This window comes from Plectropomus leopardus, chromosome 8 (genome assembly GCF_008729295.1).
Source record: "Plectropomus leopardus isolate mb chromosome 8, YSFRI_Pleo_2.0, whole genome shotgun sequence".
Classification (NCBI taxonomy): domain Eukaryota; kingdom Metazoa; phylum Chordata; class Actinopteri; order Perciformes; family Serranidae; genus Plectropomus; species Plectropomus leopardus.
In genome coordinates this window covers 34187795-34210324 of record NC_056470.1, presented here as the reverse complement: position 1 = coordinate 34210324, position 22530 = coordinate 34187795, and the positions used below count along the sequence as shown (strand labels likewise).

General features: G+C 36.9%; 1 protein-coding gene across 1 annotated transcript; it reads right to left on the bottom strand.

Moving 5' to 3' along the window:
- Positions 1–8929: 8929 nt before the first annotated feature.
- ptk6b (PTK6 protein tyrosine kinase 6b) lies at positions 8930–21324 on the bottom strand. The gene is made up of 8 exons (XM_042491012.1): positions 20754–21324; positions 18177–18298; positions 16390–16553; positions 15494–15662; positions 12902–13063; positions 11638–11819; positions 11405–11558; positions 8930–9486 (listed from the first exon to the last, which is right to left on the bottom strand). Exons 1-8 carry the CDS (start codon positions 21161–21163, stop codon positions 9275–9277), a joined length of 1575 nt encoding a protein of 524 aa, XP_042346946.1. The 5' UTR covers positions 21164–21324; the 3' UTR covers positions 8930–9274.
- Between the last annotated feature and the right edge of the window lie 1206 nt (positions 21325–22530).

The following is a 22530-nucleotide window of genomic DNA, read 5'->3' as shown; positions in this document are numbered from 1 at the left end:
TTTAGATCAACTGTTTGTTTTCAGAGGCTTTTGAGGCACCGAGTGTGAGGTGTTGTGACACAAAAAAGTGGTTAATTTTTAGTGAGACGTCGTTGTGTTTCAGTCTAGGTAGTGACACAGAAAGCTGTTGATCTTGGCGAGGCATCACTGCGTTTCCAGTGACATAGTTAATCGAAAAGCGATTGATTTTTTTGTTAGTGACACAAAAGCAATTTACTTTTAGAGAGACATCACAGTATTTCCTGTGAGATTCTGAAACAGAAAGTGGCTGATTTTTAGTGAGACTTTGCTGCATTTCCAGTCTAGATAGTGACACAGAAAGCTGTTGATTTTAGTGAGACGTCGCTGCGCTCCCACTGATATAGTGAGTCGAAAAGTGTTTGGTGTTTTTTGTGAGACATGGCTGCCTTTGCCAGTGAGATAGTGCTACAGAAAGTGGCTGATTTTTGGTGAGATATTGCTGCATTTCTAGTCGAAATAGTGATTCAAAAAGCAGTTGTTTTTTTGAGACATTTCTGCGTTTCCAGTGAAAATGTGACTCACATAGTTGATTTTTAGTGAGACATCAGTGTGTTTCCAGCACGATAGTGACATGAAAGCAGGTGATTTTTTGTGAGGTAATGCTGCATTTTCTGCAAGACAGTGCCACAAAAAGTGGCTGATTTTTAGGTAGATATTGCTCTGTTTCCAGCAAAATTGTAACACACATAGCAGTTGATTCATCAGACATCAGTGCATTGCCAGCGAGATAATGAAATGAAAAGCAGGTAATTTCTAGTGAGACATTGCTGTGTTTTCAGCGCCCCCAAACTGGGTATTTTAAACCAAAACATAATCTTTTTCTAACTGTAACAAAGTTTTTTGTGCTGAACCCATGGGATGAAATCGTCAGTCACTTTCACACGGTTTAACCTTTTACGAGAAATATTAGGCGTACATCACACGGAGACAGTGACGGAGGGTGTTGAGGGAGGAATGATGGGAGAAAACATTTCAGATCAGGTCTTTGTTGAGCTTTATAAAGGTTTATGAGGATGTAGATTTGTTGCATTTGGATGTTTTTGGATATTTCACTTCACTTTTTCATAGTATGTTAAAGGGCACACGGTGGCATTTCAGATTTTAAAAGTGAGGTCAGTTCACTTGACATGTACAGTCAAGAAAAGATCATACATGTTGTGTCTCTGTTAAGGACACAGCGGGACATAAACGTGACCAGCCGGAAAACAGGAAGAGCAGGTTTCTGAGTTTGTTTTTTCCTCACGTGTTTGACTTTCAGAGAAAAAGAGTTAGATCATTTTACATCCTGGAAAGTGTCTCTTTCTATTTTTACCTTCAGGGCAGAGACATGTCCTTTCCTGTCTCTGTCTTTGTCTTTAATTCCTACACACTTGATGGATGTCCAAGTTGGAAATTACCTTTTCTGGTCATCCAAAGTAGAAAAAAATATGCTTTTTTCACTTACAACTAGTAGCACATATTCATACGGATAGTTCTGTTTTTATTTGCCCCGCTTTCGAGGTATCGGCCTTTGAGATTTTTTACCTTTACCACAAACTGAGTTTGCAAATATACATCAACAAATGTGACTCACACGGTTCACATTAATTAACAGCAAAAAAATATATACACAGTTTATCGGAGATTTATGACGTCATGACTCGTATTTGTTGACTATTCTCCAACATATTTTTTTCTCGAAGAAAAACAGTGTTATGGGTTTGTCAATCTATAGTTTACATGTTATTCATGGCCTTTTGATGTAATCGATTATCAGCCCAGAGAGGCGTTTTGCTTGAGATCCATATTGAGAATTTAAAGGGGACCTATTATATTTTCCATATTTTGTGTCTTATATAGATTAAGATATTTTTAAACACTTCATTTCCAACAGTTTTACATGACGCCTTAATCCTGGTGTACGCTGTACGATTTCGGGCTGTCTCAGTCGATCAGAACAGGATTAAGTGTTTACGTTACATACACTGTTACATGTAGCTACATGCTACATGCTAATGTCTGGGAAACATGGACATTTTGTCGCCGATCTCGTGGATTTCTCTGATATTTTGGTGCTTTTTCCTGCTGGGACATGTCCGGGTGTGTTTAGAAGCTTTTGTTGGTGATTTTTACTCTAAAAAAGTGCTGCTATTCTCCATTATAGTCATTCCCTGTGTGCACTGACAGTGCAGAGACGCAGAGATAGGGAAGACCTGGACACACTGACCACCAGTCAGAGCAGACGGGCGAAAGAAACATGCACTACAATATAGGGTTAATGCAGGTGTTTCAGCACAGACAGTATGAAAACAATACGTTTTTTTTTCTTTTTAAAGAATGTAAATGTGTTCTCAGAGAAACAAGTATGAACCTGATCCTGATCATAATAGGTCCCCTTTATACTGCTAGCAATCCCTGTTATGTAACATACTTCCCGCACAAGCATTTCGCTTTGCACAATATGCCGAAACTGTCAGCCACATATATTGACATGGCTACACTCGCTTTTATGACACTATTTAGCTGTTATTATTTTCAGTGTTTAGTTTTTTTCTATAACTTTTTAAGCTGAAATTTGCACGAGATTTTTGGTTCGTGCTTTGTTCTGCTGCAAAACTCTAATGTTGTTAATGTGATTCCAGAGCCAGTAAAGTTTGTGACAGTAAAGCGATTTAATGATGCACATGAGTGCCGTGCTGTGTTTTGTTTTTTTCATCTCCATCATCTGGTATGAAGTTTAGTGTGCATAAAGGGCACTCTGTATAAAGGTGACGGGGAGCTGGAGCAGCAGAAAAACAGCCGACAGGAGCAAGAGAGAGAGGCTATAAAAAGATATCTACTTAATTCACTCCTGTCGGAGTCATTTCAGGATATCTTTAAATACAAACACAAGCATGACGTAATTTGATGAGTCTGTCTGAGTTACAGAGATAAATGTTAAGTTCATCATTGATCCTCAAGGAGGAAATTCTTTTCCACGGTCGGTGTGCCAACAAGTAAGACACACTTTCGGGTGATATCTGCCAAATCATCGGGTTTTTCCTGCTTCAAACTATTGTGAAATCGGCCCCGTAAAATCCAGCATCGGTCAACGTCTAGCCTTAGCAAAGTACTGGTTACTTTCACTGAATAACAAAGCTACGTGTCCCAGTGGAAATGTACGGTTTTCCTATCAAACTAACAAAAGTGACAGTCCTATTTTACATCATATAGTGTTTTGTAAATGCTCCATTCATTTTAAAAGTGCAATTTGTCATTTTTGCTATTTTCCAGCTGATGTTAAACATATTGAGAAAATACATGCTTTTTCCACTAGATGCACTGTCTCAAAAAATGTTGCTGCTAAACATTGACATATCCCAAGCTGTGACAATAAAAAAGCTTTTTTTCATCTTGAAACACACTGGCATCATGACAAAACCTGGCATTTAAAGGGTTAAAATTCTGCAAATTAATGAATATTTTATATTTTTGATTGGGACTGAGGATGGTTAAAATATATCTCAATGAAAGTCGAAAATATTGTTAAAGTATACTATTTTTTAAAGCTTGATTTTTGATATGGGAATTTTCCGAGTGTGTGTAACACACAGAGTGATACGAGTGTGTGTATTATATAAGGGTAAAAACAAATAAACAAACAAAACAAACAACAACAAAAAAAAAACAAAAAAAGAGAAGTCACATAATTTCACTCAGTGGAAACACAGCCATCTCGCAATTGTGTTTTATCGACATCTAAAAATATCACTTAAGTTTTGCGCAAATCTGTAATGGAAACCTGCCTGTAGACTTGAATTTTCACAGTAAAAGAGAATAAAATAAAGTAAAAACAGGTCAAGTGGTTCAGGTGCAAAAGTGCATGTGCAGTTGCTGTGACATTCTGCATACACGTCAGTGTGATACTCACCATTCGCTGCAAAATGTCAATAAATCCGTGTAGAAATATAAGCGTGTTGGATGTAGAATTAGTATTAAGTTATTAGTTTAACGAAAAGTTTTAAGTACAAAAGTTGGTATTAGACTGACTTTCATACTGTATGATCAGCCGTGTGTGTGTGTGTGTGTTTTTGCTTCATATAGCACTTATGCTGTGTTGCCTGACAGCCGTCTCGGGGTGAGCGGGTTCAGAGCAGCCTAAACCCGGATCGACTGGGTGATATCAAAACAAAGTTTTGGCTGTTTGCCCATTCGAAGGCCAGGCGCACCCAGAGCTCATGATCATAAACTTAATGTCCGACTTTGTGAGTTTATCGAAACTGTTGTGCCAACTTTCTGACACGATTGATTTGCAAACAAAACAAGAGAAACTGACGTGATAATTTATTATGTTTAAAGAAGTTAGAGACTTCGTGTGCTACATTTAAGTGTTGTACATGTAGATGACAAATGAGCTCCTGTAGCTCTATATTTGGCTGGTTTGTTGTTTGGAAATGCTGTGTGCAGAGTGACTGCCCTCTACTGGTCGAAACCCAGCTGTTGTAATTGTATTTGCTGTTGACTGGTCTGGTCAAAGTCAAAGTCTTTAAGGCAAAAAACTACATGAAATTTCTAATCAGATCCTCGCCACATTTGGAGATAGTTTGAAACGTGATTCCAGTGAGATTTATACAGATTAGGTGTCGACAGATTATTGACCTGGCTGATTATTGGGGCTGATGTTTGGCATTTTGCCAGTTATCTGTATTTTATTTTAATGATCGACAATAAAATAAATGAATTAAAAAGTGCAAAGGAAGTATTAGAATGGGTCGAACTTTTACTTTGTAAAACCTCAGGGAGCTATTTTTATTTATTTACGACATTTAAACCAAGTTTTGTATTAGTGTTTGTTAAATTTCAAATTCTAAATAAAAAAAAAATAAATTCATTTTTATCATAAATGCATAGCGGTTCAGAATATCATTTATCACTCTCATTAACTACTAATAATTGATATTAGCCCTGAAAAACCAAAATTGTTCTTCCCCTACCACAGAAGCGTCTTCGTGGAAGCTCTGTACACTGAATTTTGGTGATTCAGGATTCAAACGTTAAAAAATGCATAATAAAACCCCAGAATGTCTCTAAACTGCTTGTCCTGAAGCCCTGACGTGCCAAATTGTTTTGAAAAACATAAAGAATTTTATCAAGAAATGGTTCCAGTACATAATGACATACTGTACCTGTCTTTTTTTTTTTTTTTTAAATTTAGTTATTTATGGAATAAACAAATGCAATGTGAGCTTTATGGCCCTGACATACCAAGGCGACGGTCTGCGTTGGTCCTCGTTGGGCTGAGCGTCTGTCGCACTATTTGCTGCGATGTGTCCTGCACTGTTGTCTCTCATCGACTCTTTTTTTTGTTTTGTTTTTTTAGGGCTGATCTGCGATTTGAAACATCAGTCGGACACCTTAACTTGACTTAGATTGCTTTAAGTTGAGCATACTGTTCATTATCTCTCTTTAACATTTTGGCGTTCTCGCATTTGTTGAACTGAATTAAACTGAAGGCGTCTCCGCAGTTTTATCCCTCTGACATCAGAAGGATTTGAGGTCTTCGTGGTCACAGTTTAGGAGGTCAGATGAGTGTCAGAGTTTTCCCGCTGAGGTCTCTGGGTCCACCAGAGAGTAAACTGAGGGTCTGATTCTATTTATGACCGACCTCCATTCATATGGCTGAACTGGGTTACCGGGGCGACGTGACTCTGCAGGAGTCGCATATAGCACAAACACACACATTCACACACAGATAGAGTTTCTGTGCACCGGCAAGTCCTGGCACTGACCCTCACTGAGACCGCACTGAGACCTCAGTGACCTACTGTAGGCGTGTGTGTGCGTGTGTGTGTGCGTGTGTGTGTGTGTGTGTGTGTGTGTGTGTGTGTTTGTGTGCAGGTTGTTTTGAGCATGTGTGTAATTTCTAAAAAATGCAGCGTCATCACTGGATCGACACACAGAGGAGTCATTGTGAAGCATAAATGGTGTGTGTGTGTGTGTGTGTGTGTGTGTGTGTGTGTGTGTGTGTGCACGTGTGTGTGTGTGTGTGTGTGTTCAATGTGATCAGTTAAGACAAAAATGAGGAAAAGAAGAGACTCTTATTTACAAGGTCAAATTCCCAAAATGTTTCCAACACTGAAATGATTTAATGAATTCGTCATGTCTGGTGTTTTTTTGTTTTTTTTGTTTTTTAGGTCCAGAATAATTTATGAAGCAGTAGCATTTTAGGAAAATATTCTCATTTTCCAGCTTGTTATGTGCAGATTTGCTGCCTTTCTGTTGATCTTCTGTTAATAATTAAATATCAATAGATTAAGAAATTAGTATTAAACTACAACTCTTTACTTCACCCTTTCCCTTTTTACTTTTTTCAGTTTTACTTCCTAAATAGCACAGAAAGTATGACTAATGACTTATTACAAGTGATCAAAAGGGCTAACAGCTTTTTGACTTTGAACTTGAACAGCAGAGAGACGGAGAATATCGGGGTCAAATTTTAGGCATTACTGACCCACTTAACTGACTGACGCACACACGCACACACACACACACGCACAGATACGTGTGTATTTATGGTTAGGACGCACTTTCTGTTACATACTATAACATATATGTTTATTGAACATTCCTTTAACCCTTTAAAACCTGAGCAAATCATCTTGATTTCTTTCAAAACATGGAAAGAAGGCAATAAGTGATGAAAAAAAAGAAAAAATGGAAATAAAAATATATAATAAAATCAATAATAAAATGTCAAAACATGAAAAAAAAAGAAAAAAACCCAAGCAAGACTTGGGAGAATATATATATTTTTTATAATTATTCTGCAACATAATGTAAAATATGTAAATATCAAATGTTTAAACTGAGTTCTCCCCTCACTTTAAAAAAAAAAAAAAAATCAAAATCTACTATCATGCAATTTGTGGAACGTTTTTTATCAAGTTGCCCATTGCCTCATTGCTATCCCCCATGTTTTTGAAGGAAATTGCACCAATTTTCTCTGGTTTCAAAGGGTTAAATGCTTGTGACAGGCGTCAGAAAGCAGCTCCAGAAAAGTGATGTTGCTCCAGGATTCAGAGGGTTAAAAGCAATAAGAAACAAACACTGATCATCATTATTGTGACATTATTTATAGATCCATTACAAAAAAACAGGCAGGATACAAAAAGAAACAAATACAGGAGACTGTACATGATGTGCAGCAAGTCCTGTTTTTTTGTTTTTTTTAAATCGGTGAGGCAGGTGCTTTCATAACCAGATGACACCAGTATTACATGTTGTTTCACTTGTGCTGCTGCAGTGAATCATTTCCAAGTATGATGCTAATGTCAGGTTTTACCAGACGTTTCAGATGATTTACAGATAAAGAAAACAGGAAAAACATCTATGTTACAAAACGTTTTTTAAACCTACTTCTAAACTGGATAGGTTTACGATTCTATTCTATAAAACAATCCTATAAAACAAAGAAAACTATCACGTTTTTTTGAAGAACAACTAATCGTGTTAATTTCACATTGGTGAGCACTGATGCAAAAAGTACCTGAGAAACATCAGCAGATGATTCATGTGGTGACTCATCAGTTTTTCTGGTTAATGGAGCATTTCCAGATAACAGCAGTTTAAGAGAAGATCAGACTAGATATGAGAGAAACTGATGAAATACTTCAGGGTTATGAGCTGTAGGAAAGCAACGGATTGGTGATAATTTGTGCAATTAAGGAACATAAATTAAAAAAGAAAGGAGGATCCTCAGTTATTGTGAAAATGCTGCCACCTGCTGGACAAACGTTAATATTGCGGATTACAAAGTAATGCACTGCAAGACTTTTTAAAGACTGGAAATCCAAAATAAAGACTGAACTCTGACACCCTCTCACATCCAAGACAATGTGAGTTTTTAGCCGCACACTGAAAGATTTTAAAACGACTGAGGATGTTGCAGGATCTCTATGTTCAAGACTACAACTAGATTCCTTTTGGGATTATTTACCATCCTGCACACGGTGGAAAATATTATGCCTAACTCCCTTTAGGAAATATAACATTTTAACAATTTCTTATGTGTCTGCAAAAACACATAACTCTAGAAACACAAGATCAAAGGCACAACATGATGACTGTATTCAATTCGGCATCAATACAATCAATAAAGATAAATGGCATCTATGTGCAAACTTCACATTTTGGATAATGTTGAGCTCACTACCAGCGTCTGTTGGTTTGCTGTATTATTGTAGTCGTAGGAGTGGAAATGAGAATCGAACCATTTCAAAAATTAAGATTTATCATAAAAATAAGTTGTGTTTGGTGTTCGCTCCTCCAGTTTCTCCTCCTTTTCCACAGTCAAAAAGAGCAGAAACTTCTCGCTTCTATATTATATTATTATTATACTTATGATAAGTTTTCTGGCGGATCGGGTATTTTAAAAGTTTTTAAAAAAGGACTAAAAAAAATTCTTTTTAGCAGAACATTTGACTTTTAAGTGACTTCTCGCTGTTTGCTCCACTTGCTTTCATGCTCTTATTTATGATTTTTAAATATGCTTTTATTTTGGTTGTTTTAATGCTTTTATCTTGTAGCACTTTGAGATTTGTTTCAAATGTAAAGTGCATTATAAATAAAATCTGTTATTACTATTATTGTTAACTGAACATGACTAACATAACATAAATAAAACTTTTATCTATGAACATTTTTTCTAATTAAGTCACAGCTGACATTTTCAGCGGCAGTGGTGGTCGTTATTATAGAATAGCTGTTGCTGTAATAACGGCGTCCTCATAGTCCGTCTTTTGTTATTGTTTTAATTGAGAGATCCGTAGTGACAGAAATTACATTCTGTACATTTCATTAATTGTTTTGTCTTTTGTTTGCCACAACTTATTACAGCTCAAATTAAATATCTTAATTTCTTTTTTTCTTTTACCAATAGACCGAAAGAATATAGACAAAAGATGTTTCAGTTTATTATCATAGAAAACTAATTAAACCTTCAAATTCTCATATTGTACAAGCTGGAACCAGCTGGCCAATCAATTATAGATATTGCTGTCAATTCATTTTTCAAATGGTTTCAGCTTTGAAAAAAAAATCATCATAGTAATCAATAATGAAAACAGGTGATAGTTGCAGCCTTAGTGGACTGAATTAAATACATTAAGCTTCGCAGGTTTGCAGACTGCAAACACACAATCAAAGTCTTTGTGTACGCACAAAGTCGGTAAAATCAGTTTTGTTTTTTGTTTTTTTTTTGTTTTTTTACAAAAAAAAGAGTCCTCCGTAAAAACGATCACAACCCCGACGTCACGCCACCGTCATCGGTGTCCCACTCGTACGAGCCGCTGTCCAGTTTGACCCTGAGGGACTTAAAGTCGGGCCGGTCTTCGGGCTCCAAGCTCCAACATTTCAGCATGGTTCTGTAGAGGAAGTCGGGACATTTGGACGGCGCCGGCATCCTGTAGCCTTTGATCACCTGCTGGTACACCTCCTGGGTGCTAAAAGCTGAGGGAGAGCAGAAATGAAGACGGGCTCAACTTTTTTCCACTAAAATATTTGTAGAGATATGTCGGCTTTCTATATATAACTGTGATTCTGACTTGGAAAATTGATCTGCTTTCACAAACAAACTCTTGTGTTTGACGCCGGATAAAGAACACGCTTTAAAACGACGTTAACCCTTTAAATGTGGATCAACGTCAGTTTTCTTCTGCTGCGTTCAGACACTTTTTTTGAAACTTGAGCAAATTGATTTGATTTCTTTGAAAAAAATATTGGGAAAATGGAAAGGACCAACTCTGCCAGGAAGTTCAAGAAATTAGGAAAAGGTGACATGAAAATGAAAAAAGGTAGAGGAGTTAGAAAATTAGGTTTCAGAGATTAGAAAATTAATTAGGAATTTATAGTTACAATAATTTTACATTTAAAAAAAAACAAACCCAAATAAGACCTGAAAGAAGAAAAAAAGATAATTCTGCAACATAATGTGAAATATGTGATTATGAAATGTTTAAAAAGTACTTAAAAATTATCATTTTTGAGTACTTTTGTACTTTTGCAGGACTTTTTTAAAACTTTTGTAAAAACTTTTTTTAAGGTAATTTTCGTGTATTTTTTTACTAATGTACTGGTAATTTTTGGGCTATGTTTTGGTAAGTTGCTCATTGCCCTCTCCCCATGATTTCGAAAGAAGTCAAATCGATTTGCTCAGGTTTCAAAGGGTTAAATTCTTTTTTTTCACACAGTAACTCCACGCCTTTCTGCTACACCACAAAGGTATACCACACCGAGTATAAATACATTCACGAAGCACAGTTGCTTACTCTCAGTTCCCAAAATCCGTCTGCCCAAATGGTGTAACTTTACAGTGAAGTGTTTCTTTTTTTCATCTTCTTGTGCAAACACACATTCTGTAATTCATATTCAAACACTCTGGACCTCGAAATGAGCAAAAGTCTTCATGGCTGCGGGATTAACCCTTTAAGATCACAGTCTCCATCAGTTCAGGCCTTTCAGTGTGACAGAGATTATGCTGTTTTTCTAACGTCATCAGGGCTTTGGTTTTAAAATGATCACAGTTTTTCAAGCTATATTCAGGTATCCATTAGTAATTTAAAACGAATTCTTTTCAATGAAGATAAATATTTATGTTGAGCTAAAAAATGGTATCAACTTCTGTTTAACGTAACTGGGCAACTCAGCTGAGCGGTAACACTCTTTTTCCACGGTTGAATTAGGATACGGCGTGTTGTCACTTTTGTGCCGTTCAAAAGTATAAGACGTATAATATGTACAACACGTGTGTGTGTGTGTAGATAAAGAGCAGTGTGCACATACACACAATACATGCAACAATATATATACAACAATTTACCTGAAGATTCAGTAGTTATATTGTAACTATGTCCTGATGTTTAGGCACACTGATATTTATCTACACACATACTGCCTTTTTTATACACCATATGTTATTGTGTATTTTCACTTTGATGTTTTGTATATTTACTTACTCGAGGTTAAATGGCCTCAGCTGTTTTTCAGTCATGTGATTATTGATGTGTTTTGGCTCGAAACGTCACTTTTGTTTGCAGAATAAAACCCTTTAATGGGAGCTTCCTGGTGTGCGGATCTCCATCTCTTCACATTTTGTTCATTTTGGGTCCAGCACCCACTACAGGATGTGCATGTCTTACTCTGAATTTATCTTTTTGAATTTCCATTCAAAAATCTCACTTGAAAAAGAAAAATAGTTTTTCTTTCAGCGTCATTTAAAGTCCGGAGAAGAAGAGCAACTCTCAGGCGATCAACTTCCCGACTTTTACTTGATATTTCATTTCATAAACAACATTAAACATTAATTAAAAGTGCTGTAAAAGACCTTCTTTTGAACGTCAAACACTGAAAATCCCGTGATTCCACCGACCTGGATAAGGAACGCCTCCGTATGTGATGATCTCGTAGAGCAAGACACCAAAAGACCAGACGTCCGACTTGTTGGAGAACTTCCCGTGGCTGATGGCCTCGGGAGCGCTCCACTTGTAGGGAATCTTTTTATCCTCTGTGATGTAGAACGGCTCCTGGAGGACAAATCTTTGTCTTAAAAAGGCTGATTTGACATCGTAGAGGACAAATCATGTCTCCGCCCCCCTCCCTTACCTTGATCACTCTGGCCAGTCCAAAGTCAGCCACTTTGCAGATGTAGTCCTCGCCCACCAGGACGTTTCGAGCCGCCAGATCTCTGTGGATGCTGTTCTTCTCCTCCAGATAGGACATCCCATCAGCCACCTGGGCCCCCATGTCAATGAGTGACGCAACGTCTTGATGCTGTCCCTCTGGACCTGAAACACGAAAAATAATGACAGAAAAAACAATAAAAACCTACAATAAACTGACAGACTGATCAAAACACCGCCGGCCAGTAACCAATAACTGTAACTCTTAAAATCCTGGATCGATATCAGTTTTCTTGTGCAGCGTTCAGACACACTTCACAGGCCATGTGACCCTTTGAAACCGTAACAAATTGGTTTGATTTTTCTCTAAACTTTGGGGAAAAGAGGCAGTGACCGACTGGGCGAGAAATGTCCCACACATTGAAAGAAATCAGATAAAGTTGACCCGAAAATTAATCAAAAAAAATTACTTTAAAAAAAGAAGGGAAGGATTTTAAAAAATATATCCCAAAAAAACAAAAAAAATCTATTCATAGTTATAATATTTTTATATTTTAATTGTTTTTACAGAAAAATATAATATAGTAAAATATCTTATATAAATACTTTTTTTTAACTTACTTTTATCTTTTGTAGGTCCTTTCAGTTTTTGTTTTGTTTTGTTTAATTTCTTTTCTTTTTTTATTATTTTTTTATTTTGTGTGTGTTATTCTTTATTCTTCTTATTTACTATCTTTCTTTATTATCTTTAATCTTTATTATCCCCCGTGGAGCAAATTGATTCGCAGCCAGCAGTAATAAATAGGTACAAAGTAACTTTATTGTTATTTTTCTTAACATGGTTTAAAAAGAAATGAAATTTAAGGTGATCCTAAATCAGAGGAGTCTCACAGCCTGAGGAAAGAAGCTGCTCTGATAGACAACAGACATCAAACAAAAAACAAACAAATACAACAACTAAGACCAAAAAAACATTAATAAATGACCTTTTGAACCTGTTTGTTCTCAATGAGGCAGATTGTATTTGTGGTCTTTTAACTTATTTTTTTGCAAATTTCCTTTTTTTTTTTTTTTTTTTTTTTAAACAAATCTACAAATTTTTGTCGATGTTTGTTAAGTTGCTTGTTGCCTTCTCCCCATGTTTAGAAAAAAGAAGAAAAACATCTATTTGCTCAGGTTTTAAAGGGTTAACCTTGGGCCATTAAACTCTGGTTCTGACATAAAATGGAAGAATAACTGAGGTTCACCTCTGAGGAAGCTGAGCAGGCTGCCTTTCTCCATCAGCTCGGTGATGATGTAATACGGCGCCGACGCCGTGCAGACGGCAAACAGAGAGATGAGGTGACGATGGCGGAGACTCTTTAGGATCTGAACTTCCCGCTGAAATTCACGGTGGTTCAACTCCGAGTCTGGAGAGGAAGAGATAAAAACCGAGAGATGAAAAAGAGGAACAGAGATAAAAGAGGAAGAAACAAACAGAAGGAAACCAAAGTGAAATCTTGATCATTTAACAAATACGACGTACTGGCAGCAAAGATGGGACTTTCTGTGTTTGGTAAACAGAAGTTGTCACCTCATTTTAGAGGATTTTAGATCAGAAATCTTTAGATAGCGCAATATTTTAACATTGGCGGTTTTAGTATTTATGTTTTTGGTTTAATCATGCTCGCTGTCGTGATTACACAGTGTATTTTGCAAAGTGGGAAACATCTTTGCATGCTGCTTGTGAGTTCACTGCGGTTTGTGGTCCAGAGCTGAACAGATATTCTTTATCTTGTACTATGTGGATACTCGCACTAAGTATTAACCAGCCTTCATGCACAAGAGGGAAAATATTGTGATCATAATATAAATAATGTGAGCAGCCAAAATGTGGATGATCACACTGTTTGACCCTCGTGTTGTCCTTGGGGTCAATCTGACCCCAAATGAAATCCTTTGCCATCAAAATATGTTTTTTATGTTTTTTATACTTATGTAAACCAGGTCTATTGGCCCTAAATTCCAAAACAAAGGTAAAAACGTGTGGTACTGAGCTGGACTGAAGTAAGACTGAAGGTGTAACACAGAATTGATTGACAATTGATACAATATGCTTTAAATCACAGTTTAATGACCCCAGAGGACAAAAGGTGTGCGGCAATCTGGAGGACATTACGAGGGTCGAACTGAGACGACTCATGAGAACATTTTTTTTATGGGAGCAATTTTGGCGCAACATTTTCTAACAGCGTTTGGCCTGCGGCTGGTGCTAATTTCATGCCTGGCTCCCGGATCAGTGCCGATAATTCGCACAGGAGTCTTTTTTATTGTTGAGTTTTTCTATTATTGACCCTCTGCCCTCTGATTTTTATTTATTTTTAGGTTTTAGCCCCTTAGTGTTTTCTAGGCTTGTGTTTTTTATCCGTTTTTCTGTTTTTTTATATCTGTTGTTTTTTGTTGTCTGAACAATAAAGTTAATCTAATCTAAATTAATCTACCAAAAACAGGGATGGGTATCTTGTAACCATCAGCAACCTTTTATAATGGAAACACAAAAAATAACCGTTCTAATGTGTAAATAACTGAACTGAACTGAACACTTGTGAACAGGGCGGTTTTTCTGTTTATCTGTATCTGAGACAAAAACAACAACCCAAAAAACAATCATCAGTTACACTCAGGACGCCTGTTGAAGACCCAGGTTTTACACTAATACAAGGAAACTGATTTCTTTAACTCCTGTGTTTTATTATTTCGGAGTGCCTTGAACGGTGATGCCAGAAATGAGTCGATGCACAAACCAGTCATTTCTCTTTCGAAAGTGTTTGTAGTTGTTCCTGCACAGTGAGTCATCAGGGGGTTAATCAGATAAACGAGCAACATGAAATTTTTGTTTTTACTGGCGTTGCTTCATGCGTCTTAAATTTCTCAACTGATTACTCATTGTGCTTTCTACAGGTTTTTGTTACACACAATTAACTCAGTTTTTGTGGATTAAAACAACTTGTTGTGAATATTTAACCCTTTGATTCCTGAGAAAATTGGCCTGTAGACGGGTGAAGAGCAACTTCACAAGAAATCGCCCAAAAGTATCAAGAAATTAGTAAAAAGTTACATAAAAAATAACTTGAAAATAAAAGAAAAATGATAAGTAAAACAAACAAAAAAACCAAAGTGCTAAAAAATTTGATTTTTTTCTCTTTTTTTCCATAACACAATTTTAAAAACATAATTGAGATAAGCATTCCCTGTTTTTTTTTAAAAAATTTTTTTTGCAAATTCTTAAAATAAATAAAAATTTGATATTTATGATTAGGAATGATGTTGGTTAAAAAGATTAACTCAATGACAGTCGAAAATAATATTCATGTATAATATTTTTTAAAGCCTGATTTTGAAAAGCGCATTTTGCGTGGAGAGCGATGCGAGTGTGTGTAATATTTTGGTGGGCCCTAAGGGTTAATGAACAATACACCTGTGTCACTGCAATTCTACAAATAGCAACACTGCCAATTATGTTTGACAGTGAAGACGTGTATCAATAGGGATCAACATGACGGATGGATAGAAAGACTGTCTGCATTCTTTTTCTGTGTCTCATCCAGTTTAACTTAAATGTGGTCGAACAAGTTGCAGACAACGCAGATGCCTCATGCAAAACGTCGTAACATTAGAAGCTTGTAATCAGGCCTGCAGCCGGTAATTATTTCCATCACTGATTCATCTATAAATCTATAGATATCAAAATTAAGACATTTACCCATTAAAATGTCCCAGAAGCCAAGATAACATCCTCAGCAAAACAAAAACTGTTCCCACTTTAAATCAGCTTTATATCATCAGAGATGATAAATTACCACTCTTGATGATCTTGATGGCGACGTTAATGTGGTTTTTCCAGCGTCCGCGGTAGACGTCTGCGAAGTAGCCGCTGCCCAGCAGCTCCTCCTCCAGAGTGAACTCCTCTTTCGGGAGCTCCCACTCGTCCACCGTAAAGTGATTCAAATCTTGGGTGCTGGGCTTTTTCTGATGGAGGAAACACAGACACACACGTGTAGGTTAGAAACTGACACAAATATAATTTCGGACATCCATAAAAAGTGCACACACACTATATATATGGGTGGATGGATGGATTTATAGTGGCCAAATCAGTTGATTAAGAAACTATAATAAAAGCTTTTTAATGCAATTCCTCATCATTTTTTTTCACATTATTGGAGTGCATGGACTTCCTTCCTTACTATCCTACTTGTGCTGTACTTGAATATGTATATATATATATATATGTTTTTTTTTTAAACTTTGAACTTTGTACTTCCAATCCGCTACATTTCAGATAGAAATAATGTATAATGTAGGGTCATAATTGAAGTATATTTTGATGCCTTTTGTACTTCTACTTGAGTAAAATACTGTGGCATTGCTACTTTTATACCAGTAAAAGATCTTTTTCCACCACTGCTAAAAGCTGGTGTAGATGTTTTTACTGTCGTCTGGAACTTAATGTTGAATTTTTCTTTCAGTCACTGCAGTTTTGATCCATTTGCTCCCTGACAGCATCTGCATCTTTGCCGCATGATTTGCTTTGGTGAATTTTGCAACAAACAAAGGGAAGCACAGTAATGCACAACACTGGCAAAAACGGCATCTGAGTAAATTCTTTGTTCACACTTCTTGTTTTCACTTAACTAGAAATTTGAGGAACAAACCAGCAAAAACACAGTCACGCAGCGGGCAGAGGCTCTCCTACCCTCTTGCAGGCGGTTCCCAGTTTGCCGGTGTTGCTCAGGCTGTTGGTGCAGTAGTGCTCCACCAGGTCGATCAGAGAGGTGAAGTGGTGGTTGTGCTCCACGTGAAACTCGCTCTCATCTGCTTGATGGACCTTGAAATGCTTCACTCGACTTCCTGACCTCACTGCAAAGAGATGCACGCACAAAGTCAGACACATGCAGAAGTAGTTAAAAAAGGGGGTCAAAGATCCTGCTCTCAGTTGCGTTTTTATACATTTGACTTCTGTTAATATTTGTTTCCAAAGTGTTATTTAAGCTGCTAAAAAAACCCCAGATCGTTAGTTTCAAAAACATTTTTGTAATACAGCTACATTTAAATTCCTCTTATATTTGTCTTTTTTTTTTCTTTTTTACAAATGTTTGTCTTAACCGCTGAAGCCTAGATGAACCTCACTTTTCTTGTGCTGCGTTCAGACGCCTCTCAGAAGTATTCGAAGCCTTTGAACGCTGAGCGAAACAGTGCGATTTCTTTCAAAAAAGACATTAAGCAACTTGGCAAGAAATTAGAAGATTTTGAAAATTATTTTTAAAAAGCTATGGAAAATGTCTAGAGAAAAAAAGGAAAAATTTAGGGAAAAAATATATTTATAATTATCATAATAACATATTTAAAATAATGTTACAGAATTATGATATAGTTTAGAGCAATTTTCACAAGTCTTTATTGCCTTGTTTGTTTGTTTGCTGTCTTTATTTTATTTCATTTCATTTGTTTTATTTTATTTTGTTTTGTTATATTTAACGAATTTTCAAGTAATTTTCTTGTACTTTTTACTAATTTCTGAGTAATTTCTTCTTCAGTTGCTCACTGATTTCTTCCCATGTTTTTGAAAGAATGCCAGCCAATTTGCCCAGATTTTAAAGAGTTAAAAGGTTTATTTTGGTTTATTAAAATCTAGATGTTATTTATTGCAGGTTTGGCAATCGTCCCTTTGAAAGCCACGTCGTAGGTTATGTTGAAAGGTGCGGATTATACGCAGCATGAAATAATGGAAAACATAAATAGTGACATTTCTGTGGTTACGCTCGTGCTGTTGCTCTTTGAAAGGACATCAGTTAAATGCCTTGTGACTGTAAAACACAGACGGCACTGAGAAGGAAAGGAGGACAATTTTTAAATTTTTTTATATGTCGAATATGGCGGGGTCATATGGAAAAAAGTCTTCGTGATAATTTTTTGTCAAATCAGGTGATATTGATATATATCACGATATACATCAAATCTGGGGGACTGACATGTCTGTGCTGGAGCCAAACGATGATGCTGAACTAAATTTTAAAATTTAAAATAGAATTAAACAAGAGACAACAACCCCAACCAATTACAGTAAATACAATTCAAAGAATATTGGCAGTTTTTTTCTTTTGTAATTTTTTTATTTTCCTTTTTGTGCTTATTTTCAGATAGTTTTCTTATACATTTTTTTTTTTTTTTACCAATGTCTTGTTGTTTTGGGGTCATCCACTTCCCAGGTTTTTGGGACTTAAGCCAATTTGCTCAGGTTTCAAAGGGTTAAAAGGGCATATTAAATATAAACTTTTATGTCTGTTTGAGATTTGTTTTTGCACTGTTACACCTGAAGGCTGACTGTTCTTATGATTTACGCGTTTCTTCTCACCCCCTTACACTATTTTTTGACCTGAAGTGAAACTCCCTCCTTCCTCACTCTCTTTTAACCCACTAACACCACACGCCTCTCATTTTGTTTTTGGGCTTCTTCAGTGACCCCTCTCTGTCTCGTCTCACCTGAAAGAACGTATCCGACGCTGTCTTTCTCGCTGTGTCGGATGAGAAAAGCTCCGTTGTCATTTCCTGGTCCCAGCAGGTGGCTTTGGGCCTCAAAGCGGTTCATTGTCCCAAAAAACCACCTGGATCAAGACAGAAAGCAATTAATGAAAGTAGATATTAGGAAATGGTCGCACGGTTTCAAACTTAAACTCTGAGATATTATGCAAATGCTTAATTATATAGTTTGAAAATTAACTTTGTGATAATCTGGCAGTTTATTTTGTGATCTTGTCAATCAGAATCAGAAATACTTTATTGATCCCCGGGCGGTAGACTGTGGTTTGTTAGCAGCATAGAGAATGACTACACCTCAAATATAGATGTTTCTGCAAAGATTATGACATTATGATGTCGCAGTGAAGTTGACCTTTGACCTGTTGGATTTAAAATGTCAGAACTTCATTATTTTTTCCTATGAGACATTTGTGTTTAATTCTTTGAGTTAAAACATGTTTTGTGAGTTCACATTAACCTTGACCTTTGACCACTGAAATCTTATCAGTTCATCCTTGAATCCAAGTGAACATTAGTACCAAATTTTAAGAAAATAAGTATAATCAGCAACCATACAGATTATTACTTGAGCAAACTGTTAATTTGGTAATGTGTCAATTTGGCTTAAGTGCTCCAAAGTGGAAATTAAACAACATGAATAGGTCATATAATATTTAAAATATATTGTAATAAAATAATGATATAAGTATTCAGAATCAGCAGCTCTGTAATTAATTTCATCCTTCCAGCAGCTGTTGACATGCAGAAATAACCTCACATTACACACTTCCCATTCTGTTGAAGCAATAAACAGAGAGAGAGAGACAAAACAAGAAGTGGTGAGGCCGACTGTCAGAGCGCTCGCGTCACAGTTTGCATCACCGCGAAGACACAAACACATGAGACTGACATTAAGAAAGGTGTTGTTGACATTTCTCACTGTTGCTTACAACAAAAGGGTTGAGGGGGATGCATGTGATGCAGATCAAGACAACTTGGTGCTTTTCATAATGTAAAGTTACGGCTGCATGAACGTTCCTGTGTCATTACAGAAAAAGGGGAATTAGTATGTGGCAACAGAAGGTGGAGGGTTATGGAGAGGTCTGTGCTTTTAATCCAAAGCTCCAAAAACACAACAGGAAAATATCAAATTTGTGAGGGTGAGTAATGGCTGACATATTAGTTTCCGAGCTTTTTTAATGTATGAGGTCTCTTATTGTTGAATAAATAACAGCCAAATACATTTTCGCTAAATTTGCTAAATTTTTACATTTGGCACAAACTTTTGAGCAGATTTATGTATAAGCTGATTAGAATTTGTTGGTCAAAGGTCAAGGTCACGCTGGCCTTGCATCCATCTCATTTTTGTGAAAGCAAAAGCTAAAGATGGCCTCAAGGGAGTTTCCTCAACTTTGCAAAAACGTCCACTTGGACTCGAGAAAGAACTGATTATCATCTGGGAGTTGAAGGTCAAAGGTCAAGGTCACGCTGACCTCATGAAACATGTTTCAGGCGCCCACCTGGAAACTGTGCTTTTTGTAGGAGACAAAATTCAGGTCAAATGTGTAAAAGGAGGGACGGGGTTAGGTCTACTGAATCAGAAATGTTTTTAAGTTATGGTTCAAAGTAACCAAGAGAAATAGGCTATGTTTACACTGACAGTTAACCCTTTGAAACCTGGAGCGACATCACTTATCTTTTGCTGCTTTCGGACACCTTTCACACATATTTCAAACTTTAAACCTGATGTAATATCTTACAAAAACATGGGGGGAAAGCAACTTGGTAAAAAATGTTCCACAAACTGCAAAAAAATAGTAGGTTTATAAAATTATTTTAAAAAGGGAAAAATGTCCAGGGAAAAAGAAAAAATACAGGAAAAACTATATAATCATCATTATTAGACATTTCAAATCACATTACAGATTTTTTTTCTCATTTTAAGCACTTTTAGGTAATTTCCTTGCATTTCCTTCTTTTATTGTATTTTTTAATTAATTTCCCAGTTATTTTTATTAACTTAGTTTTTACTAATTTCTTGCCAATTTTAAGGTGATTTCTTCTTTCATTGCTTATTGCTTTCTTTCCGTGTTTTTTTAAAGAAATCAAGCCAATTTGTTTAAGTTTTCAAAGTGTTAAAGAGTTAAAATCATCTTACAGAATTTTTCTAATTTGAAGCACTTTTTTTATTATTTATTTTCTTTCTTTAAAACTAATTTCTAATTTACTTTTTACTAATTTAAACTAAGCATTTGGTCATTTCTTCTGCCTTCTTCCCATGTTTTTTTTTTTTTTAAAGAAATCACGCTTGCTCAAGTTTCAAAGGGTTAAAAAGTTAAAATCATGTGACAGAAATGTTTTCATTTTAAGCATTTTTTCTTTAAAAAAAAAAAGAATTTCCAGGTAATTTTTTGTGTACTTTTTTTTTTTTTTTTTTAATACTAATTTCTTGCTAATGTTTTATTCATTTCTTCTTCTGTTGCTTATTGCCTTCTGCCCCTGAAGGGTTTAACAGTTACGGTTTCTGAAAACACCACTCACGGTTGCATTTGTAGGGACTCGGCCCGGTCCAGGTAGTTTTTGGGCACGATCCCGGTGTCCAGCACGCGCCCGTTCTTGTCGATCCTGCGCGCGGTCCACCAGTCCCCGGTGCGGCTGATCACGCTGAACAGGTCTCCCTCCTGGAAGGACAGCTCGTCCGCGTGCCGCGCGTCAAACGGCCACAGCGCCGTGTAGATGGAGCCGCTCTCCGGCACCCTCTCCGGAGTTACCGGAGTCGGTGATCTCTCCTCATCGCCGCCGTCACTGCTGCTTTTTTCCCTTCCTCCTCCACTATCAACACCTCCTCCTCCTGCTCCTGCTCCTGCTCCAGGAGGAGGCTTCTTGTTGGTGAAAATCCTGTCCCATAGTGAGTCCAGACATGGGCAAGCTCTGCGCAGACACTCACCCATAGATGACCATTGATTTGCCCCCCTGTTAGAGCCGCCGTCCCCTCCACAGCCTCGGAGCGCGTCAGCCGACAGCCGGCTACACCTGTCGGACAGGTAGAGAGGGTGAAGCGCGAGGAATCCTCGGAATGCCTTTACAGAGAAACTGTTGTTGAGAGTGTGACTGAAAGACCTGACAACTTCCTTATGCCAGGCAGTAATGAAGCGCGCGGGAACCCCGCCTATGATCAGACACGCGTCATAAATCTCACAGTAACTGATGGATAGATGGATAACCTGTTTAGTTAAACAATTACAGTTAACTACTGACAGTCTACGGGTTTATGGTGTAGAAGTTGGTGTAGAAGCTCCAAAAAGCACCAAGATTTATGGTGATTTTTTTTATTTATTGGAAAAGCTGTACATGACTGTCAGAATTTGGCAGTATTTTTACAGCAATTTCACAAAAACAACTTTCCCCATAAAATTACAGAATTATACAGTAGATTGCGAGATTTACAATGACAAAAAATATTACATACAATGTTTTTACAGCATTTTCCCCCCCAAAAAATGTATGTTACTGTAAGAATTTTGCGGTATTTTTACAGCAATTTGTTATAGTACTTCAGTTTAGTTATTCTGGGGCAAATTTTGCACTTTGTACTCATAACGCTTTGTTTCTGTGTTATTAACCCTTTGAAACTTGAGCAGATTGGCGTCTCTAAAAGGCATGGGAAGAAGGCAGTTACCAACGAAAGAAAAATGACTCCCCAAAATAGAAAGAAATTAGTAAAGAGCACAAAAAATTACCTGACAAAATAGTTTAAAAAAATGCTTAAAATGTATACTAATTCTGTAACATAATTTTAAATATGTATTTAAATATATATAAATATAAATATGGCTTTCCCTGCCTGCCCTAGTTGATCCTGCTTCCTGCTCCTACTGGATTCGTCTGCTCTGCTTCCTGCATGACGCTAACGCTGCCTCCTCCTCGACCACGAGCCCTGCCTGTCCCTCTACGGAGTCCCCGCTTTTCCAAAAAGATCCCAGCTGTAGGTGTTTCTGTAACTTACCTGATACATTCACCTGCCAGTCCGCTCCACATTCACCATGTCCCCACTCGAACTCTGAACTACCACCTGTGAATGTGAGCTGACCCCAGTCCTTCTATGAACTCTGCTCACCTGCAGCCTGACTGTACTCGCCTGTGCTCCATTAAACCTGCCGAAAGATTAATAAAGGTCAACTGCTTACAACTGCTCACCCGCTCTGTTGTGCTGCATTTGGGTGATATCACACCCCGTTATTTGTTTTTACAAACTTAAACTTTTATGAGTCACTTGTTGTATAATACTGATCTGAATTCAACGTAAATTCGCGCAGTA